Here is a 27,643-nt window from a genome sequence, read left to right as displayed (position 1 = left end):
TGGCGACAGTAGAGCCCATCAGAGCCCTACATCCTTTTAATAACAGACGCTTTCATTAATTACAACCATGTACAAGGGCACAAGTGCAAAATAAATAAGAGCACTTTAGAATTCCACTCGAACAAATACAGGAAAAGCTGAATATAATGTCTTCACTTTAAAGTAAATGAGGAGATTACAGACATTTTCATGAAAAATTGTTAAGAACTTCTACAAGCTGGGGGACAAGTAGTCCAACATCAAATCCTCTCTGTTAGATGTCATATAATATCTTCAATATACTGCATATTCCAAATCAGTTTGGTTCAAACTATTAGTTAAACTTTGTTCAACTTCTGACAATTGTGTCTGTGCAGCAACATGAGAATGAAAAGGAATTGAGAGAAAGATTTAAAAAAAGAAAGGTAGAGTGAGAAATGCGGCATTGAGCGCAGTGGAATAGATGAGATCAGAGGGAGAGAATAAAAAGAATTAGCCTAGATAAGACAGATGAAAAGGGGACATGAATAAATGATGAAGAAAAGAAGACAACTACCTCCACGGCTCTCGCTGTCAGCCGGTTTCACCTGGATGGGCCGAGTCATCTGGAGGAGAGAGAAGAAAGGGCAACAGAGAAGTTAGCGCTGGCGACTCGGGCTGTTACAACAAGAGGCCACAAACCAGAGGTGTCAAGTCCCTCTCTTACATACTAATGGCTGCTCTGAGATACTGATCAAAGTGCCTTGGCTGGAGAGAAAACCAAAACACTATCATCCTGCTAAGTTGACTTGACACTATAGTGTTTCTGCTGCCTGTTATTCAGTGTAAACAAAACAACCTCTGCTCTCATTCACACATAAAATGGGATGTGTGTATGATTCAGTCATAGGCTACTTTTGTTAATTGGTAATGGTTTGTCCAATTTGGGATAAAAGTTTTGTGTTTAAAAGTTTCGTTTAAGTTAGGTTGAAGCAAGTTGCGGTTATGGTTGGATATTGATGTTTTAAGGGTCCCTAGAAAAAAAACATCAGTAAAACCAAGTTGAGATTCACGCTTAATCAAACTTTGCAAAATTTCGGAACCTGAGAGAGCATATATTGATGAGACAGTAACAGGAGCAGAAAGAGAGAGAGAGAAACTAATTGGAGTCCAGACTCAATATCAGTGGCTGGTGGTAAATTACCTGAACGCTGAAGAAGAGACTAAAATGACTATAAAGTGAACAGTAAGTGATCAACCGTAGTTGAACTTTTCAAAATTCCACACAAACATCTCTTGTTGCAATATATGTGATGCAACATGTTTAACCTGAGGAAACATAGCAGCCACAGCTAACGTTAGCATGTGTCGGCATCAGAGCTTGAACCCTCGACGTCTCCATGAAATAAATGCAGTGTCTCCAAAAGTGACTCATGACAACATGTGTATCTGGTTTGACACCATGTTTGTGTTTGTAGTTTTTCATGGCAGGTGCATGGAAGGGTTGAAGGGCTGCATATATTTGTGTCTAAGTGAGAAACGCTGGGGTACTCCTAATAAAAGTGAATCCAGCCACAGGAGGAGGAGATCAATGCGGGCCTATTGATCGAGGCCCTTGGGCTGTGGAGAGAGTCTGGCTGGGAAGGATTCTCTGGTTAGGAGCCTCTCCCTAATCCACTGGACCCTGATAAGAATGGCATTGCCTGGATTAGAAGCCGCTGTCATCATATTTTTTGTGTCACGCTCTCCTCCTTCCCCAATTTTACCTCCTTCTTTTTTTCATTATTGTTGTTCAAGCTGAACAAATTTACCAGACTCGGGTCCGGATTTCTTCAGAGGAAAAGTTTGAGAGATGTGGCTGTGATTTACAGTATGGGCTTTACATCTGCAGCAGCATTAGTCACATGTAAGCACACATACTGAGTATATGCCCACCCACATATGCTTTTAATCTGCATACATGTGCTACGGCAGAGCTAAAAGCTTACAAGATGATTCATTTTCACAGAGCTTTGCCAGTGACTCTTCCCCTTTTGTTCGACCCAAAACAAATAGATTTAATAATAAAAACACACATTTTAATAACACTAGGGCCAAAAGTAGCACCAACGTATAACAAGATTACTGAAACATAAAAGCAACCTCTTACCATGCGCTGCCATTTACAGTAAACCATTTACAGCTGCTATTTAAGCATATTTTTATAGCTTGAAACCATTTGCCATTATCAGGCATTCCAGTCAAACCACTGAAAACCATTCAGCACTGATATTTTTGCACATTCACATGTATATTTGGTTCCATCGTCCTGTCATGTATCTATTTTTCAGTTCAATTTCAGAGCAGTGCTGAAAAGGTCACATTTAAAGACAGGGCAGTCCAATAAAAGCATGACATGTTCAAGGAGAAACACCATAATGGGATTTTAAAATGTCTTAATAACATGCTGATATATGGGGGAGAGGCCCAGGCCCAATTCATTAAGTGCTGAACGTATCCATTTTCACCTTGAGGAACTCAGTAACCTTCCTTCACTGAAATTATTCCATAAATTTACCCATCGTAAATAATAACTAGCACCAGCTAAGTCTTTGTAGGAAAACAGGGAGGATATTATGCTCGTGAAGGTTGAGGTTTTAGCTACTTGTTTCTTGGCTCACTCCCCATCCTGTTCCCTCCCCATCTACAAGTGCTTTCTCTTCCTTGTACAACACGAGCAAAGTAACTCTACAGTATGCTAATGCCAAGCCACAGGGCGCACTGCTCCACGGTGTGTGCAGATAGATTACAGAATCAACCGCGACGTTTTTGCACATGTATTCAAAGCGACAGAAACACATCCAAATGAAGTGGGAAAAAACAACCGCAAGACAAATTCATGGATAACTTTGCCATGCTCTGTTCCTTCACTGCAACACAGGACATCTTTGAATTTGCCTTTGACATGTCAAATGGACAAAAGACGCTTCCATCCTGCCAGTTGATTTTTCTTCAAATGCTCGTCGGAGGAGGCCAAATCTACGGCTGAGTCTCCTCTAGCATGTTATGATCTCAGCAGTCTCTCCAGGGTGCCTGTGTGTGGGAGGCAGCTCTCTCTAAAGCTAGTTACTGTTCAGCCTCCAACATGCCAGCTTAATGGTCTATTTATTTGCCTAAAAGCAATGCATTATGGTCCTGAACAGTCACGAGTGATGGCTCTCAGTTTGTTTCATTTCGCTTGAACACATGAAGAGAATCTTGGGATTCCAGCAGAAATTAAGTGCTCGATGCAAAGCACACTTTTATTATATGCATGCTCACACAAGCACAGACATGATGACTTTAAGTAAAATGTATTAAGCGCTGCTGTTACCATGGAGGCCATTCATTAACTTCAGATACTGTAGGGGGGTTATTTTTTCTACTCGGCGGGGGCTAGTAGCTCCTCGTCACACCCATATGGAGCCGAGTTAAACAGCCACTGCTGCTTCAATACGTTTTAGTTAAGGGAGTAGTGAGGTAAGGCATTTGGGAAGCTGAGAGGAAAGAGAGAGATATTGTGGAAACCGACAAGGAGAGATGGAGAGAGTGGTAAGAGAGATACAGTACAGATGCTCTTTACCAACACACCTACCTCCTTATCACACTGCAGAGAAAATGTATGCATTTGTGGGTTGTTAATTATAAATTGGGCAAATATATTATTTTTTTTACTGGAATTGACAGAGACTTTTATTTGACTGGTTTGACATTATAATTCCATGTGTTAATGTAATACAATTATGAATGTTTTTCAAATCCAAATGTGATATTAAATAAACAAGAAATAATTTGTTGTTGTGAAATATTTAAGCTCGATGTCAACAAAGTGTAGTTTGTTGTTTTTCGATCATTTATTCATTTCTGTTTTGTATAAAAAGTAATCATGGCAACTGAAGATCAGGCACAGAGCACAAGACAGGACCCAGGGTGCAGACTGTGCAAAGATGCCCCTGAGGCATTCAAGCACATAACAGCAGGGTGTAAGACGCATGCAGGTATGTGTGCATAGAAGGCCATAAAAAAGTGGCTGACATAGTGTACAGAAACAGTTGCACTATGGATGGGCTGAAGGACCCAAGGTCAAAATGGAGGAAACCACCAAAGATGGTTGAGAATGAACCTGTGGGACTTCTAGATCCAGACTGATAAACTGGTGATGACTTACTAATCATGGTGGTCAACAAACAGGAGAAGAAAGCAGTTTTGATAGATGTAGCAATCCCTAGTGAGAGTGACAGCAACATCAAGAAGAATGAACATGAGTAGCTCCAAAAATACAGAGGGCTGTAAGAAGAGCTAGAGAAGATGTGGAAAGTAAGGCAACAGTGGTACCAGTGGTAATCGGAGCACTCAGGGCTGTAACCCCCACAAACTAGGAGAGGGACTCCAGCAGATTCCAGAAACAATATACGAGATCTCTGTCAAGAAGAGTATATTACTAGGAACATCTAAGATACTGAGCAGGACCCTCAGGCTCCAACTATATATACAGTATATATACATATATATACACAATATAAAGAACCAACAATCAGTAGAAGTTACATTCCAGCAATACATGAATATACACATACACAGATCTCTGACTTTATCACAGAGTGTTTACAGTACTCTGGTAAAGTTTGTCCTGATTGGGTGGCAAACGTCTTATTAGCCACAAAAAGAACCAAAGGCCATGGACTGCGACTGCAAAGGACATTCTACTGTCTGATCTCAAATAACACCAAACTAGTTAAGGAAGTGTAGTGAGGACTTGGCCTGTTAATAGTGGGGATGATTTAGACTTCACTGTTAGCACTATCTATGACACTAATGAGTGCATGACTAGTAGAGTTTAGTGGGATGAAGCAATACCGAGTCTCACAATCCACATTGCTTAAACTCTGGAGAGAGCCAGTGGTGAGACAATAACAGTGCTTTGGAGAAGCTTTCAAGGGCCTGGTGCAATTCCAAGCCTCAACCTTCTTTAACATATTATCCAAATAATATGAACCTCCAATACACAGGAACGCAGTAAACAGAAATAAAACTGCAGTAAATCTTGTCCTGGTTTTGTAGAAGCTCATCTCACAGTAGTAAAAGTCTTTTTACAACAGTTATGCAACAGCACTTACTTACAGCGCTTGCAATAAAATAACTCTAATGGCCATTTACTATGTACGGTGTCTTCTGGCTTTCACTCAGGTTTAATATAGAGTAATGTTTGTCCCAAGATCATTAATACGTATTAGTGGGCCATCAAAGCTCATATTGCTGCACTGCTCAGTAACAGGAACATAAACAGCCCCCTTCTGACTGGGCCATCTTTGCTGATATAATTAATATTTCCAATTATTGATCTGAGGGAGTGCTGAGTGGTGACTGTCCGGGGGCCCTGGCTCAAACTAATAAATCTGTACTGTATACAGTAGGGAAGAGATACAGGGAGTAGGAGAGCTACAGTGCGAGAGTGCCTGGTGTAATGATTTACCGTTATGAACTGCTTCATTGCAATCACAATACTTGTTCATTAACAATAAAACTACAAATGGAGATCAGATTTAAAAAAAAATACTCAGGCTGGTAATGAACAATTCTTAATATTGTAAATTAACTGGATTTAAAAAAAGACATTTCACCATTTTTACATGAAATGTGATGGCATTATTTTGTAGTTTTGGAGTGAAAAAAATCATAACCATGATGCATTTTTACAACAAAACAATGCCAGTTTCCATCAGATTATAAATCACTGTATACCAAAGTTTGGAATCTTTACAATGAAGAGGGGGGAAAGGGTACTACATTTATAGCCAGAAAGTCAATTACATTCAATGTGATTTGCATGCCAGTATTTCCCTTGTGTACACTCTTTACATAGGATATTTGTGAGACACTGAAGCAATAAAAAAGGCTTATGCTATCTTTTCACCTGATTTCTCAAACAATACAATATGGCTTCTAAAATGACAATTCTCCACAATGCATTTTTTTTTTTAAATCGACTTTGGGTTTACAAACTATTACAATAAAATTTAAGAAAAATTAAAATCCATACTGAAAACATGAATGATGAATCAAATAAAGATAAAATAATTGGTTGTATGTTTTGTATAAATATTAGCTATATATCTACTCTACATCTCAGGTACAGTTGTCCATTCACATGTGGGCTTTTTGAAATTTAAGGCTGCTCAAATACACAAGTGATTTTGTGCAGGTGCATTTGTGACTGAGTCATCACAGCATTTTCAGATAAAACTTACTGATGCAATAACAGCACTGGTCTGTGTGAAGCTCTTTTATCTATGTTACCTTGTTCATATATGTGTTTGATTGCATGTGGGAGACTGTGCAAGCGATTTATAATTTACCCACAAGTGAAAATGTGGTGGTCCTGATAAGAGGCATCAGTCAGTGCTGAGGAGATGGCAGCCACTATAAGCTTTGGGATTCCTATCAGAACGAAGAGGATTTAATGCTTGAGATGCTGACATGGACCAAGAGACACCTGCAGACCTCAGCTTGTCTCACATTTGTATGTAAGTTGAAAAGTTCTGTGGAAAGTTGAAAAGTTTTACTCTGTAATGCTCAATGCATTTTGAATAAGAGGATTTTATTATGATTTTCTAATGCTGGATTCAGACTACAAGATGTAATAGGTGATTACACATTTATAACTTTCTGCCATGTGGTGGCCCAGAGGCATGAAGGAATACATATTTCTCCCTGACCAATTACTTTTTGCCGTCCTTTATGATTTGCATGATGTCACCGGAAAGGAAGTTCATGTATTGGACTTGCAGACACAAGAATGAAAACGAACATGAGGTTCAAAGCAATGTGTATGATACTGGCTGTCTTGTGCTCAGAAAAGCCTAAAAACGTCCCTTCCCTCTGTTACACAGACACCAACACCTCCATTCCTCTTTTGCTTTGCAATATTAACGTCTGAGTACAACTTCATATTTTCTACCAGACCAATGTCAGCTGTGCTCCTATTGGTCATCATCACAGGGAAGATCATTGAAGATTAAACATGAAATAACATGCTATTCTTCTTAGCAGGATCAGTCAGGTGACCCAGATGTGGCACTGGTTCTCATCCCCTATGAAACACTACACAACGTCCTGCCTCTTCTGGGTCAGGATATAATCAGACTGACATCATGTAGTCTGACCCTGGCACAAAGTATAGCACTTACATTCCTTTAAGATGAGTTTTGTCACTCATAGACAAAAAGACATGCTCTTGTTTAGAAAGTGCAAGTTGATTTTGCTTCATAGTTACTTTGCACAACTAAGTGTTCATTTTTTCAAAGACAGAATCGCTCTTTTTGGAATGGAACTGTTGATATCCATCTGCCACACTGAACGCTCTTTGTAATACACCAATTAGCAATGAGGCTGCAGCTAACTCGCACACATGTGCAATCTGTAGTACTATTACAACTAGTACCACTACAACATCTCTGATTAAGACCATTAGACCTTCTGTTGTTCGACGCCATCCAAGTTCCTGTTTATCTCTTTCCCCAAAACACTAACTGCCTCTGAGACAGCCTGGAGTCCATCTACCCAACGCTTCCAAAAGACTTTCTAATCCTCTCTATTATCATAGCTTTACCAGTTGAAGTGGTTGGCCAGCTGTCTGACTGCTACAGCCCTCATTACACAGACAGTAGAACACAGCCCCTCATCAAGATTTCATGAAGGTGAATGTCACACATCAAAACCCCGTCATTTGTTTGCACCATGACTCAGCAGAGTTGTGTGGCACCAGTCTGTGCCACTTCTCATCAAACTCTTTTTTTCTCATGCAGAGTCTGATTGACTTCAAATAAATACAAATCTTATCCTCCACCTGTGAATTTGTTTACCACAGTCCCAACCCCTTTGCACAGATGCTGTCACTTGCCCTCACGCCATACTTGTCTGTCTAGTAGATTATATCTTCCTGTCTCGTGGAGTGTAAGCTCTCTACCAGTATTTGTATAAGTGACTCTGAGTCCTGCAGGACTTGTGCAGTCGACTAGGGTATGTGGGTGAGAGAAACACTGTGCAATCACAAGGGGGAGTAGATAGAGGGATTGAGCTAATGCCTATATCCTGTCCTACTGAGCCTGTAAGAAGAGGGAGAGATGAGTAAGAGACTGAGAGAGATGGAAGAGGTGGAAGAAATGGATCATAAAGAAGTGAAAGAAAGGGAAAACTAATGTAAAGACTGACTAGGTGTAGAGATTGACACATTTGAGTGAGTGGGGGTTTATTTCATGAGTGAAAACAAAAATAATTTTACCCATATTCCTACCCCTCCTTATCCTCCACTTCCTGATTTATGAGCCACACTTTGGTTATCAGGGGAAGGGCATCACTCCCAGACATCTTTGGCACGGCTGCTTTTCAAGCCCAGAGAGCTATTGACATGGTGTGTTACTGTAATGCGTGAAGCAGTGGGAGACTCATTGTAAATCTGTGTCAACAAATGCTTGAGCAGCAGCAAGCTCAATCTCTCTCTCTGTCTGCCTCGCTTTGCCTCTCTCTTGCATTTACCAACCTATCTAATGAATCTTATCTGCGCAACACACTGGAGGCTTAAGCTTTTGGTGGGCTCTCATCTCTCCCACACACACAGACACCCTCTCTCACTCTCTTTCTTTCTTATTCTGCTCGCTGTTTGATGTGGTTTGCACTCTTCAGTTAATTTTTTTAGGAACTGTCCTTAGAAAGATACAATCATGACGAAAGGCCCAGCCCAGTGGCTTCAGAAGGGCAACATCATGCCAATCCCAGCATGCGCCACAGCGAGGGTCCGGAGTAGGCAGGAAGTAACAAAATGGCAGAGGATATGTTCCATGACAGAATTACAGATCTAGCGTTGTGTGAGGCTTTAATGCTTAAAGGTGCCCTTATGCAATGACGCCATGTTCCCTATCTAGCTGCTGCCTTTCATATTTGCTTTGAAGATTATGTGCTGCCTGACTGTCAGTGAGTTACAACCATGGTAATGATGTCCAACATCACATACAGCATGAGTACACTATTGAGAGTGCACTTAAGGCGAGGGGATATGACCTGAAATCCATATCGTGATTAACTGTAACATTCACCTCAATAACAGATGAACCATGTTCTTTGTGAAAAAAAATCTACGAATAATAATGACTATGAGTAATATTTATTTATCTGCAGTATGTCATAGGATATGATGTTAAATTAGCAAATGTTTGTGTAAAAGACAGAAATATGCCCTGGTGAAATGTTCTACTTTTGTTCTTTCTTGGCTGAACAAAACTCAAACTCAAGTTTCTGTCTATGAAACAAATTACTGATGGTTCATCTTGAAAGTGCAACAGTTAAACTGTTCAAATTTTATTATTGGAATCGATTGGTACTGCTTGGTGGAAAAATAATGACTTGACTTTCCCACTTTGAATTAAAGACACAAAGATTACACAAGCCTAGTGATTAGTTGTTTGCAACTTTGATTAGATGGAATTCATAGTTGTACTTTCAGGTTCATTAAATGAGTACACTACACCGACAATTTACACCTGATCGAACTTTAGTCTGTGAGACATACTTTATGTCAGTTTTGGTCCATTTTCCACTTATTGCACAGCCTTACATACAGTCAGCCCTCATACACACTTCTTGGCTGCATGTATCCTTTACAGCCTGTGTTGAGCCCAGAATGCTCCTGCTGCTGTCACAGCAACTCTAGGATTGTGACAGATTACAGCCCACCGCCCTGACCAATACAAGCCAAGAAATGCTGCCTGCCCACTGACTCATAATTCTTGGCATACCTATGTCGAGATGATGTTTCTTTAATGGTCCCTAGACCTCCAGTAGGCATCCTGGTCCTGAGCACTATGATTGCCTATTAGCAATTCACCAGCACTTGCACTTTTCTACCCTTCAACTCCCTAGGCCATCCCTCCTAAGAGGGGAGAGGGGTAGGAGAGGAAGAAGCCAAAGAAGGACGAATGGAAAAGATAGAGACACAGCCAAGCGTTTTGGCTTTGGACTGAACTGAAGTCTGAGAGGTGCCAGAAAAGACAGACAGGAAAAAAGAGAGAAAAAGATAAAACAATGCATCCATCAACCAACTGCATCATTTCAAAAATAGTAACAGTTTGTCTCCCTGAACTCTTTGCCTGCTTTTCACTGTAAATATAAGCTTCCAGTCTATACAACCATTTCCCCTATATCTGACTGTCTACTCAAATATGTCGGTGGAGGACTTCTTCATTCGGTCTCATTAACCAGCCACATCTGCCATAGCTGCAGATCAGATTGACACACTGTTTGCTAATGATAGGATGATCGAGCATTTGTTATCCTATAGAATTATTATCAAGTTAGTAAAATATGGACTTGGCACATTTGCCTTGGCCGTGTGAGTGTGTATGTGTGTCCATCAAAGGGGGGATTGCGAGATGGAGCCAGAGCTCACAGGATCGACACAGGGCCAGCCTGCTCCGTCCATCTGCTCCACACTTCAGTCCCAGCATATCAATACCCCTGGTCCACACACACACTTGCACGTCTCTCTATAGTTGTGAGGACAATCATTGACATAATGCATTCCTTAGCCTCTTACCCTAACCATCACAACTAACCATCACTAGCCTAACCCTAACCTAACTCTAATTCTAACCCGAATCTCAAAACCAAGTCTTAAACCTCAAACAGCCCTTTCAATTTGTGAGGACCAGCCAAAATGTCCCCACAATGTCAAAATGTCCTCACAATGATGGTATAGAACCAAAATTGGCCCTCATAACTAAAGATAGACCTGTGCACAAACACATACACAAAACACACACACACAGTTTCATCACTCTCCCACCACTCCAGCTCCTGGCTGTGAATCCTGCTTATGTTTCATCCTGACACTTAGAGAAAATCCCTGCTTGTCTATAAGCGCATTCAGCCCCAAACAAAAGGGACAAGCCTGTCCTCTACCCCCGTCTCTTGTCTCTTCCTCCTGCTCTCAAGTGTGACGCTGCGAAACAGTGAAATTAGAAACACAAACCCCCTCCCTCTCCCTGCGTCTGCATGGTTCAACCTTGAACTGCACAGAACCCGAGGGCCGGACAAGCATCACACTGGCCTAACCTCTCGCCATTTCTCCCAGTCTGCAGCAAACACACTCTGACGAAGTGAGAACAAGAAGCACTAGAGTGGAAAACACATTGGAAGTGTCTCTGCCAAATCCCACTCTGCCCTCCCCCCTCCAAGACCAGGGGTGACTTATCTCATAGTTGGGTTTGGAGCAGGTGAATGAATGTGGTTTAGGACAGTGTTTTATGACTGTGTGCTCTTATAAGTCCATGTGTGCATTTTGTCAAATTTTTTAGTACATAGGAAATAAAAGTTGTTTCATGTACTATATATAAAAAAGATGTGTGGACGTATGTGCTGCTGGGTGCAGTTAGACTGCAGAGTCATCTGTAGTTTGAGGCACTAGGGGAGGGATTGGTGCCTTATAGAACAAGAGGAATGTGTTCTATAGAAACCAAGGGACATCTACAGGAGGCTGTGGCTCAGGAAGAGAGCGGTTTGTCTACTAACCAGAGGATCAGTAGTTCAAGTCCCTGCTCCTCCAGTGTGTACAACATACTGAACCCCAAGCGATGTGTAATAGGACAAAAAATAATAATAAGATTCAAAAAGTGCTATAAAATAGTCTATTTTCCTATATACACAGACAAAACGCTTACAACCGATTGAGGTCTAGAAGACTTTGTGGGTCCACACCCAGCCTCTGACACTGTCTGACACTAAATGGGTCAAGTTTGGGTCCTGTCCTAGTACGGTTCTGACTGTCCTTGTTTCTTCCCAAGACAAGAAAGTGCATGCAGTGATCCGTTACAGATTAGCTCCACAGTTTTGGACCCTGGAAACCTCTATGGAGGTGTGCCAATAGTGAGCCTGTACGCTAAGTGAAATCTCCAGTTATCCAGTTATGATGCTCTAACGTGAGGTGCAATGACATTGCTACATACCTGTCTGCTGCGCCATCCCCACCACTAACCTCATACTGTAACAGCATCCTTGACATCCTATGACCTCACCTGTCCCTCACGCTTCCCCCTGTACAGGAAAATTTGTATGCATGCATGTATTCATGAGCAGGTATAAATTTAAAGATGTTTTTTTTACAGTCACTGATATACAGCTTATGCGGGCCAAGAAGAGAGACTGAGAGAGAGAGGGAGGAAGGGAGAGAGGGAGACACTCAGTGCACTCTGTATGAACTCGAGCTAAATCACACTCAGAAGCCTCCCACACTTCCTCCCCATCCTTGTCTTAGCTTTCATTATTTATTAATTTATTCATTTAATGATGTTCATCTGAACACATTCATCTAACAATTAGGACTTAAAGGTTTAACATTGTGCAATATGGGACCTTAAATCCTACTGAAATTACATTTGGGATTTGAGATGCATCCTCTTTTTCGTTTACCTCCTCTTCACCCCTGTAGTCGTGAGCTGGATGTTGTTTCTGTCGTTCAATGGGGTCAGGATTGTTTTCCTCGATTCCTCGGTTCTGAGTGCAGTCCTGGGTGCTCTAATGGCTTGTTCACACTCTCTGCTTTGCATTATTTCCTAACTGCAAATACCAAGGGGCCATGTCACAGGAAAAGCCCTCTTAAAGCACTTACATGTAACAATGTAACCTACATACAGTGAAGTATGGACACAGACATGCATACAAAGGAGTCAGACATAAAACACACACATCTACCACCACTTGGAGGGGACATGGGGGGCTCTTAACTCAAGGGGCGGTCACACAGGGGACGCTTTATTTGCTCTCAGACTATGCCACCCACAGAGCTCATCCAATACGGCGCACAGCACTTATTCCAAAGTAAAGTGGACAGAGAAAAAGAGGGAAATAGGAGAGAGGAGTGCAAAGAAAATGGAAAGGGCCAAAGAAACTGATGGTGCCTCATAGTTCATCTTCATCTGAGTGCCCTGTCCCAAACCCCAGTTCATGAAATAAGTCCTGCTGAAAATCAATGGCAGTCGGAGCCGTGGAAAGGTCAGCCATTCAGCAGCGCTGGCCTTGGTGGACCAGCCAAGCCCAGGCTGTACTGTGAAGCTCAGCTAAGTAAAATTAATGGGGGGGATCGATTATTCTGCACACAACTTAAACTGAACTGAGCAGAGAATCATTTTAAGGTAAGAACTGTAGTATGACGTAGACTGAGATACATTTGCCACGTCACGAACCCCAGAGCTCATTTAGCAAGCTCAAAGTAAGGGGGGAGTAAAAGATGAGTTTCTTTTTAAATAAAGGATCTCACACTCTTCCTCTCCGCTTCCTTCTTTTTGAGTTCACCCGCTGTACACTAACCTCCTGATAATACTCTCAACCCACCCAGGACTCAACTCATAGATTTGATACATAGAGGCACTTTTCCTCTTCTCTCTTTCCTCCCCTTGCTTCTTTTTCTTTTTTTATTTCATGTCACCTCATTCTTCTTGTATTTTCCCCTTGTTTTAAACAAAATCAATATGGAACCGGAGCAGACAAATCAACGTACGGTGGCACTGCAGGGGGAGGCCCAGCAGGCTCCCACATCTCTGGTCACATGTTCCCCCCTTGCACGCTCCGTGGCGTGGGAGGGGGAGGGGTGGAATAAGTGAAGGGAAGGCAGGGCGGATGGGTGGAAGTAAAGATGTAAAGGTTTGACTTATGGAAGGATGGAATGATAAGAGACCAAAGGGCTGGAGAGGGATGAAAGGGAGCTTGTATGGGGATGAAACAACACTCCAGTGGGAGGGAGGGCATATGGAGGGAGGAATGAATGGAGAGAGGGATGAAGAAAGAGGAGAGAGGAGTGGGCGGCAGTAAGGGTGGGGAGGGGGTATCATGGAAAATTCTGCTCCAGTGACTGGTGTGCAGAACGGGAGCCCTCATCTATAATGTATATCATGGATCCATGAGAGATTTTCATACATATAAAATGGAGCCGCACCAAGAAGTGTCTCACTGCCACCGCACGGCTGAGAATCGCTTGTGGGGGCAATTTCAATATTCTGCTCTGTTTGTACTTTGATACTGTAAATTCTCATATAACTCTGTGTTCTTTAGTGTTGCTTCATACTGTGCGAGTCTAAAAGGATTAAAAAGCTCCACAAATATATGTAAACATTTTTTTCCAAGATTATTCAAATACCTTCACAAAGAGATTTTATTTTTGTATTCAACACATCTCCTCACAGCATATAGAGAATGTACTCGATTGAAACAGCCTAAAAGTAACAACTACCTCAATTTTGGAAAGTTAAATATTGTAACGTGTACGAAACACAACAGACAATTGGTGATGTACCGTACTTACATATCCACCATGAGCCTCTCTCTCTCCCTCCGGTCCTGCATTTCTCACTAAACAGCTTGGACAGCAAACACAGGCATCATGTGGGAATCGGGTAAAAATGAAATAAATAAACATGACAAGTGGCCACTTAGCCGCAGCGTCCCTCATTGAAACCTGATGAGGGCCCCGTCTCTGCAAACTTCAACAAACGCTAAGTGACATGCTTAAGTGGGTTCAGGTTGCGCATCCGGGCTAATTCAGTAAAAATACAAATGAGGCTGAGAAAACAGATCACTATGCACCCATTCAAAATAGATGGAGAGAGATTTTTTTTCTCTGTCCTTCAGAGGATTCTAAGTCTCGCATCGACTGGCTGGCACGCACACACGCACACACACATTTACCCATCCATAAACAGCACTATATAGACCCAGTGATTTCCCTCATTTGGAATCGATAACAAATAACCTCACTTTTCACTGGCCATTATGGTCTTTTCGACCGTACCCAGTTGTCTTTATCTGCGCACCGGTGTCACGCCTGACCTTGAGCTCCACGCTCTCCTCGCTCTCTCTGCTCCCCAGGTAGATTTCAAGCGGAGGGTTTGGACCTGGTTTTTGGAAAGGTTCAAATTGAGCCCTATGGGAGCGAGGAGCAGGGAGCAGCCATCTCCCATGACAGATCAATGGTGGGTCTCACCACAGGGCAGGGGGCCAGAGACTCGCACAACCTGCTAATAGAATCCCAATGTCATTGCTGACACTACATCGCCGGGGTTGCTTGAGGTTAGCCTGAGGTAGGACAGTAGGACAGCCGCAGTTTAAAATGCCTTCAAGGTCTCTGTGTTTCACATTCCTCTACCGTGTGTGTGCAACTGTACATGTAAAAGAAAACAGTGTAGAGAAATTGTTCCAAAGCACAGCAGCATATAGTAGTAGTCGTGTTTTGATGTGCATACAAATCTAAGCAGTCTGTACAGTTTTCTTTGACTTCCTTACCCTTGCTTCATACTCGCTGATCCCTTGCAGTCTCCGCCTCTCTGTGAAACTAAACTCAGGCTCTTGCCTTCTCTCCTTTTGCATTTTTTAAATTCTCTTCTTCTCCCTCGCAGTTCAAAGATACAGTGGCAATTTTGGGCCTTCATTAACATCCCCAGACATCCCACTGCAGTGCAGAGCTGAACAGTGAAACCCATGATTCACAGCACAAATCATTCCATATGTTCCACTTACAGGCAGACTGCAGTGGCTGTTAAGACACTATAAACACCTATACACATTACACACACATACACACGCAGATGTATGAGTGAGTGATGAGGGCAGAGGAAATCTTGGTCACCAGAGGAAACTTGTCTCAGAGTCTTAAGAGCTCCTGATGAAGATGAAGAGAGGATTTATCCCTTTGCATATTTTACTCCCACTTTTACTCTCTCTATGTTCTACTGTGTGTCACACATAACTACAAGATATAGTTTAGGCCTTTAGAGCTTTTTCTGCTGCTCATCTTTCACCGGATTTTCTTTCCAACACTGACATACGTTTTACAGCTTGAGACACAACTTTTGGAAACTTTGTACTAGGGCTTTTCATGGGTCTTCAGCCACAGTAGAGCAGATATTTCTGACATGGAAACAGGCCAACACCGTCATATGAACTTGTAAAAACACTTTCACACTTTCAACCAACTTCAACCCCTGTTGGAATGTGGGAGAGGACACTGATGCAGTTGTGTTACGTCAAATCTGTGATTCTGGAACATTGGGAGCTCATACAACTTAAGTAGTTCAGAGTAAACAGCCCAACGAAGGGTCTTCTTAAGAGGAATATAGCAAGATCCTGGTTTAACAGGGTCTTTTAATTACTCATTGACCCATCTAAGCCGACCACCTTCCTCCTGTCAGTGGGAGTCATGACATTTGGCAGTTGCTTAGCATGTCAGCCCCTGGGGGCAGCTTGATCCCCAGCAAACAGCTACTGTACATTAATTAATTACCATGAAATTAGAGTACCATCTTTTCCAATGGCTGCCTCCATTACACTCTGCCCTCCATTTTTTCCATGACTTCACCCAAACGCATATGCCACCTTGCAGTATCCCTGAGAAGCAGAAATGAACGTGTGCTCTGTCACTTCCTCTCAGGACAAAGACAGATGGACGGTAAAAACATCTGATCAGACGCACACAGACAAAGCCAAGCAGTAAAAAAGAAAAACAATTCTCAGGAGAGGTACAAGCTCATTTCTGAGCGAGGCTGAAACTAATAAAATCCTGGAAACATGAAGCCAAACTAATCAGCTACTCTAGTATTAGCCATTTATAGAGACACAGATATTGAAAAAGACATTATAGTTTTAAAATATTTTAAAATTACAATATTGACTACAGCACAAGTATGCCTAACTGAGTAAAATGTATGTGTAAAGGGAACTATTGGCAGAAATTGAATGTAATTTTCATGATGTTTTCACTAGTTCATTTCATCTTAATTGTATGAATTGTAGTTTTCTTTACCCCAGAAAAGGTCCTTTATATTGAAATACTTATATTTACATCGGGACCCTCTCTATGGAGGCCGCCATGTTTTTCACATTAGTCCAGACTGGACAAACTAAACACCTTTTGAGTTTTTATGACAATTAAAGGCTACCACAGTTTCTTTTTCATGTTTGGAAGGAGAGGGTGAGGTAAAGGGTGTTCAGCTGCAACATGCAATTTCAACACTAGATATCACTAAATGCTACACAGTGTACCTTTAATACAATAGAAATATTAAAATTAATTTTACTGCAGATAAGAACCACTATATGATGCTCCATAATGGTCGTAATACTGAGATTTCAAGAAACCACCACCTTCATGTTAACTGCTAAAATAAAAACGGTATCTGTGATGACAGCAGGAGGCAGCGGAGGCGGCTCCACACTGTGGTGATCACACCCAGAATAATAACCATCTCTGTAAGTGAATCCAGATGGGTATGGATGGTTGGTTAATTTCAGTACTTGTAATGTAAACAAACGTAAATGCAAACCAAGACGTGTGCACAAACACATACAGACATATGGATTCACAAACTAACACTCTGACACTCTGCTTCCCGACCAGGCAAGCAGGGACGAGTTGTATGTGTTTCCGCCTGCATTAATTCTGTTAATGATCACAGAGGGTCAGCCTGCCTGTGATCCCTGTCCTACTATTAAACAAATAAAAACAACACTGATTACCAGGATGTTCACTGGATGCATCAATCTTGAGTAATTAGAGAGTGGTGTTTTGACTCTCTCCCCTTTTCTTTTCCTCTTTTCTTTCCCTCTCTCCCTTGCTTATACAAAAGTCGAGCAGCAGCAATAGACTCCTTTTAATGAACTAATAAGGGTGCGTGCTTGGCTAACCAAGAATGAGACAGGAAAGAGACAAATAAGCAAGAAGAGAGGCTGCTTTACCAGCCAAATAAAGCAGCTACAAGCACCGGCTGGGCTGCCTCTCTCCACAAAGCTTCATCACTCTCCTTTTTATAATGGAAAAAAGGAAATACTGTATTTTGTGTGGAGATACCCAGTTATGTGTGTGCAAGCGTGTTGCCGCCTGGAAAAGGACACAGCTGTCACATTAAGATCATATAGGCCTGTAGCATTAATCTGTCTTGTAAAACCATGAGACCTCGAGTAGTGTGGCACCTAAAGTGTACACTGTAATGTGTGTGTGTGTCTGTGTGTGTGTGTGTGTGTGTGTGTGTGAGTAAGGAAGGTGGGACTTGATGCTAGTAGGGCATATGGCTCAGGATTCAAATCCAGATGCTCACGCAGACCGGAATATAGTATGGGTGGAAAACATGATGGAAGCTGGACAACATAGGAGGCTGAATATAGAACAATAACTTGGATTAAAATAAGAGTAGGAACAAAAAAAATAGAGAAAATAAAGAGAAATGGAAGGAAAACTGACAGAAAAATTCTGAGGTGAAATACGAATGTGTGATAAAAGATGCTGCACACGACACAGATTTGCGCCTGATGACGAGCTGGGCTGTTGCTCATAGTGTGCTGTGCTGAGCTGTGTTATTTCCACACTGTGATGTGCAAAGTTTGCTGTGCTAACCTGAATGTGCTGTTTCTGTGCTATGCAATGCTGGCTATGTTGTTTCTTTGCTGTAATGTCCTGGGTGGTGACAGCGTCAGCCACTGACAGGTCCTTTAAATTCACTGCTGCCAATTAGAGTCGCTCCAGACCTGCTGGTGGGTGCGTGGAGGAGGAGGAGGAGGTGAAGTGAAAAAAAACACTGCCGGGACGATGGTTGCAGGCCTGACAGGCCTGATGTGGGGATGGAAATGCGGTAATTTGGAGTAATTCTGCAACTCGCTGGCGCTTGCCTTGCCTGCCTGTCTGTCTGTCTGTCCGTTGAAATAAATGGGGTCAGCAGTGTGTGATCGGCAACTTTCATTTATATGTAAATGACCCTATCGTTGCTGCAGCAGCTGCTGTGGATACACACACACACAACGAAATGCAGGGCCGGAGAGGGAAAGTCGGCCAGCCTGGATCACTCCTGTCTCTGCTTCTTCCATTCTCACAATCAACCACACATGTACTTAGAATATGTCCCAACTGTTCTTCTTTGTCAATGTTAATGTTTTTTTCACAATAGTCCGTTCCATAAAGCAGTAAAAGCACACATTTCGAGGCAATCCTTGTGTGTATTTATATATACAACAGTTACAGCGCAATTCACAAACGTTTTGTAAAGTGAAAGAAAAAAAGTTAAATTCTTGTCAGTAACAAGTACATGCTGGAAAAAAAACCTGACAATCCTGTGCTGAATTGGTCTGAAGAAAAGCTTTGTTTCTACTGCAGAGTGTCAGATTGCATTCTTAATCAGTTGTTATGTCAAAATATGCAAATGCACCATGGAAAACCAACTTTCTACTGAGTTCTATGATGTTTTAAAACGAAATGAACAATATGAAAAGGGAATTTTATTTGCAAATGATCTTCTCTGCTGTCAGCACCAGAAATATGGGGCTACACATTATAATTATTTTCACTATCAATTATTTTCTAATATATTTTTTGATGAATATTTTTTTTAAATGTCATGCAACCTACATCACAGTTTACCAAAGATCAAGGTGACATTAATTAGAACCTACAGCTATTCAATTTATAATTACATCCAACAGAAATGAAGCTAATCTAAAGAACAAACAAAAAGGAAGCAGTGAGTGACATTTGACATTTTTGCCTGATAATTGAACCATAAACCCATTTTCAGAGTTGGTGTTGTCATTAATTGTAAGGCTGCAATTAACAGTATGTTTTTATCCATTAATCTGCCAATTATTTTGTAAATACCCCAAATAATATCTACATTGTTTAAAGGTGTATTAACTGCTTACAACTTGCAAATGTGCTGGAAAATGGTGTTGCCATACTAAACAGTAGCATCTGCTCTCAAGTCTTCGTTAAATAAAGTAGTGTTTGATAAGCCAATGCCAAAAGGATATTTGCTTTGTTTTCACATTAACGTGCTAAGTTGATTTGCATACTATGTTGAAAATCTTCGGAACACGCAGGAGTGGGAACAGTTACGTAATCTGTTGTGTTGATGCATCATTCTAAACCTAATTAATTAAACACATTCATAAGTTAGTTGATTGACACACAAATCAACAAAGTTATGAATACTCTACACTATTAAAGAGTCCAAGGATAAGTATTTTAATATGTACAATATATATAACTGTGAAATTACATAATATATTATATTTCTTATAGCTAAATACTGACATATCTCCCTTTTAAACTTACAACATGCTGCAGTATAGTGTAGAATAATGTGGCAAAAGCAACAGTGAAAACAGCGGAGCAGATCACATAGTGTATTGCAGGGCCTGGAGGTGTGTTCACTTCATTACCTAGCTAGCCATTGTGCTGATGCAGAACCGGGGTCCTGTAAATTCCTGCCTGCTCGTGACACCATAGATAATTACACTTCCATAAATAATGGAGTGTGCCTTGCCCACTTCCTATAGAACGCTCCTAATGAGATTAATATACAGGGGGCATCTTGAAAAACACTCGGCAGGTAAATCTTAAATCTTTTTTCGAGTAAAATGGAATCATCCACCCAAAAACAATGAACAATGTTATAAACAGTAACTGCAGGTGTATTATCTACTCCTGAGGCAATTAAATGCAATCTCCTCTAACACAATAAGGATGAGCCATTTCCCTCCGTTTTCTACAGAAACAAGGTTAGCACTAAGAGTAGAGTTTGTCTGAAACAACTGAAGCATGAATGGTGCATTATTTTGACCCTTTAACTGAATGCTAATGAAAGAGAACAATAGTACTATTTCATTTTTGGCCCACTTATAAAATAAGTAGCTAAATATAATTTAATTATATTTCACCAACCAAACATTTAGACCACCTACAATGTCCAAAATTAATGATTAGCTCTCTAATGGACAGTGGTGGACACGCAGTGATCTTTTATGTATGCTGCTGTGTTGCTCTTATATTTTGCGTTGCCTGCGAGTCATGTTTACTTGTCATAACTAATTCATGAAAGTGATGCCTTTGATGAAACGGCGTTTTCATTATACAAACCTTTAAGTTGTCTTTCATCTGGACTTTTATTTACAGTGGGGGGTTCAAACATGTGAGACCACATGCCCATGGGGAGACTAGGAATATGTGGGAAGATCTAATTTGGCTCTTTTAGATTGAGCTGATTTGGATTAAAGTTGAGTAAATAATTCATGTGTTGAAATTGTTCCATCTGGTATACACATGAAGTATGGCAAACATACAGAGGAGAGTCTTGCATCTCTGTTGTGAAAATGTAATACCTTTTAATAAACTTGTTTTTATGGTTCTTTTTAAGTGTGGGATTCAAGATCTGTTCAAAGTATAAAGATTATCCAATAGAAGATGTTTCAAAGAAAACTTTCAAAAACGGTGTGTGACAGATCGTATGTTGCGACGCATGTGTGCGCATTAGCATGTTTGTATGGTGCCATCAATGAGGACTACGAGTTTTTAGAGAAAATTTGGAGGATAGCGAGCCAACACAAAGTACCATTATGCAGCCTCCAAGAGTTATGAACACACACATACACGCAAATACACACACAGATGGCAACATGGCACAACATTTCCATTCTTATACTTTCCTTTCTGTTATATTTGCACTGCTCTCCAATTCCTTTCCTTCCCGACTGTCAGGGCAATACAATCACATCACACTGGAACAGTGGCTAATAAATCTGATTTGCTTGGAGAGAGAGACACACACACACCTAAATAAGCAATTTGCATCTAGAACATGCAGTATTGTGACCATTTTCATTTGGAAAAATATTGTCCTAGGGCTGTTATCAAAAGCTAAAGCCGATAAATATGCTTGTGCATGTGTGTGCCAACGTTCCAATGAGCTGTACCAGGAGTTGTACAAAGGAAATTAACTCATTTCATATATTGGAACATTTGAAAGATGAAATTGGAAAAAATGTAAACCTTGACTCACAACAATAAACACATGTACTACTAAGAAAATAATCTGTCTTTAATACATGTTCTATTCCTTAATTAGTGTTTGAATATTTCTCTTAAAGCAAGAAGGTAGGAGCATAGTGTGAATTCTCATTCTAGCTTTACTGTGATTCATATAAATGTTCTTTTAGAATTATTGTTTACTTTCATCTGACTTCCTGACTATAACATGAAGGGTTCCTGACTACCCTCTTCACATTGTGTGGTTAATTGAAATGTGTAGGATTTGTGAGTCTTAACGGGTCAAATATGACACTATCAAAGCAGTCCGGGTCAGACTTGTCCCAGGAGGACAACTTGTTTTCTTCTTTGCAGCCATTAGAAAATTTTAAATGAATTCAAAACAGTATCCTATAACTTTTTGCTTCATAAACAGTCAAAGCAGGGAGGACAAAATCCATAAGGCTGAAGGGGAAAACAATATAAAGGTAAATATTCTGCATCCGCCTATTCAACTTTTTCTATTTTAACAGGTTGCCTGTGTGAATGTGTTTCCATTAAATTGGATACAATACATGGTGGTGTACACTCCATAAAGTACTATTAACACAATAAACCATGTGTGCTTCAAAGATTGAGTGAGGACGAGATGGGTGGAAAGAAGATGGGGTGGGGGTAGAGGGGGTGCTGCCTTTAAACTCAAGCCGCAGCTCCACTGTGTCCCATCACTGGCTGAGGTAATATTGAGGGAGAAAATAGTTCCACTGATGTCTGAATACTCAACCACAATGTCTGGCTGTGGAGGGGAAGTAAAGAGAGGGCCTAATTAAAATTTCAGAGGTACCAGCTGGGTGTCTGATCCCCCCCCCCTCTCCCAGTGTCCTTGTGTCTGGATTGAGACACACTCACCTTGATTTCTTCATTTATTAACCTTGACAGAAACAAATCTGCATCCCCCGCTCACAGTGCCACAAAGCATGGATAATGGGGCGAGTATGCAAACATACAGTATATGCACACTCTCCCTCTTGTATCTACACAGGGCCCTGCACGCACGCAATGTACATACACATTTACACTTATACCCACAGATACTGCACAGACACTAACACAGCTACACACACTAACATAGCTACACACACACACACACCCCTGTAGGCCCAGACAAGGCCGTTCTTTAATGAACAGCTTAATGGGCAAAGAAAGATACAACAAAGCCGTCTGGGAAGACTGTTTGTAGTGAAGTGATCAAATACACTCAGCCATGATATCCTGAGCATGAATAGTTATGATGATAAGCACAGATGAATATGAAATCAGGTTCATTTTCACTAAATTGAAGCATCATTTTCCAAACGGCGCAGCGTCCATGGACAGACAGATCAACTGGAAAACTCATTCTTCATCATTTACCCATTGTAAAATGCACCATTAATGAAAGATTGTAATTTACTTTTGTGCTTGATTGCTTCTTCACAGCTTTTCCGTCAAAACATGGAAACTGAGAGCTGATTGAGAATATGCACAGAGACAAACAATATGTATTTATCTAAGTTTTTTATATTTGTGCACGTTTTGCTGTCTGGATGCGTGTGTGTGGTGGTCCCCAAAGAGTTGGTAAATTGAGGGGCCACATCTTCATTTTGCCTGCTGGACGGCGACCTTGCAGCCCCATCTCTGTGTGTTTCGTGACTGTCTAATGAAGAACTTCAGGGCCAGGCAGACAAATTGTAATAAATTGCTTTGCTGTCGTGACTGAAAAGTAACTGTTCAAGCACACACACACTGACAAATACAGCTTTACAGACAATGTATACACACAGTGTACACACCTAAAAAAAAGATATCCATTAGCACACATGCAAAGCCACACAAACACACAGGTACACATGCTCATTGAATATTAGACAGTGCATTAATTCTCATCAGCTCGGGAGCAGTATTAGTTGTGACGGAGTGTCCTGTGAATGCCTCCTGTTCCAGAGCTGCTTCTCTTTCACAAAACACGCTCCTTTAATAAAAAACATCACAATCGATATCTGATATCCCAAGTGAAACGTTTACGGAAACAAAGAAAACACCTACACACGGGCAAACCTTCAGCCTTTCATGAGATGAAATAGAGAAAATCTTCAAAAAGAGATGCACTTAAGAGGAAGGTGAGAGAACAGATGAGTGAAAGGGTCAGTGAGTGTAAGAGCTTAATGCTAGTTTGGGGTTACACCTCCATGTTTGTTTTTCTGAAGACTCTGTGTTTTTGTGTGAGTACTGTGTGTAGTTGTCAGAGATGTCTGACCTTTAACAGTGTTTCGAAGTTAGGTGAAGTTGTCTTTCTCCTTCACTTAAAGGGAAGTGACATTTAATAGTCCCCACAGGTCAAAGAGTAACAAACACCAAATAACGGCTGCCAGTCCCTAAAAAAAGTATCACTCCGTGGAGTTGAGTGTGTGACTGCACGTGTACTGTGTCCATGCCTTTATACCTTGGCTAGCTTTACGGTTGCATTTGAATAATTGACTCTGTGATAAGGTTATATTATTGGTGAGTGTTACAGTGTCCGATGGCTGTTGCTCTTTCCAAATGAGATGGCTGTATTATGACATCAGGAGCGCATTTACTGACAGTGTTTCCAAATTTGAGACTTATCACTAGGGTCACAATCCCGGGACGGATACCCAGGAAGTCCACTTACAGTGTTCATTTTGGGTCTTTTCATAAATGTTTGGTCTGTAAAAATATTGGGGGGGGTTGGCGGTAAACCGGCAAGCCGTGGCTATGTGTTGCTTTATTACTGTGTTGACAATAAATCCATACCGTCACAGTTAAGGGTGCTCCGATTGATCAGCCACCGATCAGTATCAGCCGATATCTCCTCTAATTAGTTTGACCTGCAATCTCGATAAACGTCGATCGAAGGAACCAATCAGATGAGGCAAAACAAACAGCTGTCACTCATAAAGTGCAACTCTCAACAGAAATGAGGAGGAATTGAGATAGCTCAGTAAATAATTTGTATTCTAACAAAGGTAACTATTTGATGACTACTTTTTGGGGGTTTTCCCGGAGCTGATGGTGGAAATAGTTAACGAGTGAAGCATCTTGTGGTTCTTCTCATCTCTGTTGAGAGTTGCAGATGCCCAGTATAGATTACTAATGGCAAAGGCAGCATCATGGGCTTTGCCGGTTTGTAAATTTGGGAAACGTTAAACATAAAATAATTTCTTTGTGTAAAAATGTTTGTGTGTGTTTGTCCCAGTGTGTTGGCTCAGTAGTTTTCGTTAAAAAGCAAAACATATTTCATCTTTGCAAAGTGGGTGATGTTCGTGTTTATTTGCATATAGAGCGGTGGATTCTATCACGAGTGGTCTGTCTGATCAGGTTGTATAACCTCCTCTGCTGCGGTCCGCTGTGTGTCACAGCCCGGCAAGACGGATACTGCACGGTGCGAACAGGACACACATTTTTTCCTTTCTCCAGTATTCATGCATTTCTTCGTCATCTATCTGTGATGTGAAAACATCAGATTTCTACACAGGCAGAGGAAGTGTGTGTCCTGCTCATATAGTTCAGTTAAAAAATCCAGCAGCTGCTGACAGCGCAGAGGAAACATGTGTAACAGACAAAGGCTGATACAGGAGTTTAATGTGACCCTACATTGAAAAAAGGGACAACTTGACAGTAATAATGGACATTTACTGACAAAGTTCTGAGTAGGATTCCGCCATGTGGTGTTTATTTGCATATAGAGCGGGGAAGAGAAATCCGGTCATAAGTGGTCATATGGTATAATATGTCTATCTAGTATCTTTATCTATTCTTGTTTACTATTCATTCTCAAACACTCCACCTTGTCAGACATTTTCTATCCCACTAAATCATTCCTTTACTCACTTTTACTCATTATTTCAAACCACATTATTTTTCTCTTGCTGACCCACACACTTCTTTATTGCCACTGTACCTGTGTGTGTTAAGTGTAAGTAATGGAGAGGTGGTGAGATGGAGGAACAGAAAGGGGGAGTGATGGCCCAAGGCATGCCATACGCTCCGCGAGACAGACCCTATTGCCATTGGTCACTGTAACAGATCCTGGTCTCTGGAGTTTTAAATGATTCAAACATTTGTCCTTCGCTGTTCCTGTCATGGACAAAGATGTTCCTCATCTCTCCTGCTTCCTTTCTGCCCCCCCTCCTCCCTTTCTCCTTAATATTACTATGTTTCTTAGCTGCTTCCTCTGAGGAATCAACTTTTTCATGCAAGCAGCACACAAGCTAAGAATTCACGACTTTCACTTTTTGTTTTAATTCTGTCTTTTTCATATATATTTATCTCCAGCTGTGTCACCTTAGGTTTTGAGGTTGAGCATATGAATTTCAAAAAATATCGCCCACCAAGACCTCTTTCCAGGATACCCAAAAATATTCAAATGTTCAGATTTTACTGTTCAATAGTTTGTAAATAGTTTTTGTGTCCAATGACTTTTCATATATAACCAAGGCAACACAGCTCACAATACAAATTCGGCCACACAATTTAAGTGAAAATCAACTAAAGACTATTGTTAATAAAGCAAGACCAGCAATAATATACCTGAAACCACATCTTGTAGGCTATGCCTGGGACAGAGAAAGATGTATTTAGATATAATTGGCAGTTTTCTCTCAGTTCTTGGCAGGCAGGATAGTAAATTAAACATGAGAGGAAAAGTGTACTGCATTCAGGCGACAGAGCTCCAGAGAGGTAAGTTGTTCGTTCCCCAGAACTAAGCAGCTGAGGTGAGCAGATGAGGAGGAGGCCAAGGGAGCATCAGCCAAACAGCAACGCAACGGCGCAACAAAACTCCCAAGCCCTGATGACTGACAGACCAAGAGCAGATGAGCTTGCAGTAAATACATTAATTACACAGACCAAGGTCAAGTGGAGCTGAACTGAGCCGAGCTGAGCCGGGCTGAGTTGGGCTGAGCTGGGCCAGGCTGGGCTGAGTTGTCTCTCACTAAGCTGAGTGAGGCCTCAGTGCCGGGCTAGTGGAGGATGCTCAGTCTCTGTGGAGCGTGCTCTGCAATCCCCGGGCCTCATTATGGATGCAGAGAGGTTCTGTCTCCCATCACCTGTGAGCTTTTTATATCTGGCATAATCTCTTAGTAGATATTTCTTACATCCAATAATGAGCAAGTTATTACTCCATACAACAGAGAGGGGGAGCAGAAAGGGGAGCGAAGGAGGTGTGGGGGATAAAGTGAGCAAATGTAAAATGTGAAATACAGAAGATAGATGGAATTTCCACTCAGATTTAAAAGGCAGCAGTGATAAGGAGGCATCCCTGTTCAGTTGGGTTGTTAATATCAGCAATGTTTACAACATTATGACCCTGGTAAAATCAAATAACTTGACAGCGCCTCTGCTGACTGCCTATTTGGGCCTTGGAGGGGGTGGAGGGGAAAACAGGAGCACAGAAGGGGAGCAGTGCTGCCTAATAAATACATAAATAAGTGCATAAATAAACAGAGCATCAGACCTCTGCCTGACACGGCAGAGACAGCACCTGAAGCACTGGAAGACGAGTCATCCTTCCCTCTCTTTCACTTCTCTCTGCTGTCTGCATTGATTGATGTGAGGGAGGAGGATCAAAGGCTGCTGAACGGTAGTGCTCAGGAAGATGGAGAGATAGAGAGGGAGGTGAAGCAGGAGGATGGAGGCGAAGCAGGAGGGTGGTGGATGGAGGAGGGAAATGGAGAAGTTCAGGGCCCTGCGGTCTGTCAGTCAGCTTGGTGAAATGACCCTCTAACTACAGGGCTAAGTCAGACATTAAGGCCTCCGGAGTCAAAGAGGATTCACTCATTCTCA

General features: G+C 41.4%; 1 protein-coding gene across 12 annotated transcripts in view; it reads right to left on the bottom strand.

Moving 5' to 3' along the window:
- celf5a (cugbp, Elav-like family member 5a) overlaps nt 1–27,643 on the bottom strand; it is a 186,177-nt gene that overhangs the window by 83,102 nt on the left and 75,432 nt on the right. For all 12 annotated transcript variants that reach the window (XM_069522260.1, XM_069522256.1, XM_069522262.1 and 9 more), the window contains exon 3: nt 536–584. In XM_069522260.1, coding sequence (XP_069378361.1) covers nt 536–584 — 49 coding nt within the window. The remainder of the gene's footprint in view (nt 1–535; nt 585–27,643) is intronic.

Source organism: Paralichthys olivaceus, chromosome 3, assembly GCF_024713975.1.
Source record: "Paralichthys olivaceus isolate ysfri-2021 chromosome 3, ASM2471397v2, whole genome shotgun sequence".
Classification (NCBI taxonomy): Eukaryota; Metazoa; Chordata; class Actinopteri; order Pleuronectiformes; family Paralichthyidae; genus Paralichthys; species Paralichthys olivaceus.
The sequence above is the reverse complement of the archived record's forward strand: the minus strand, read 5'-3'. Positions and strand labels throughout refer to the sequence as shown.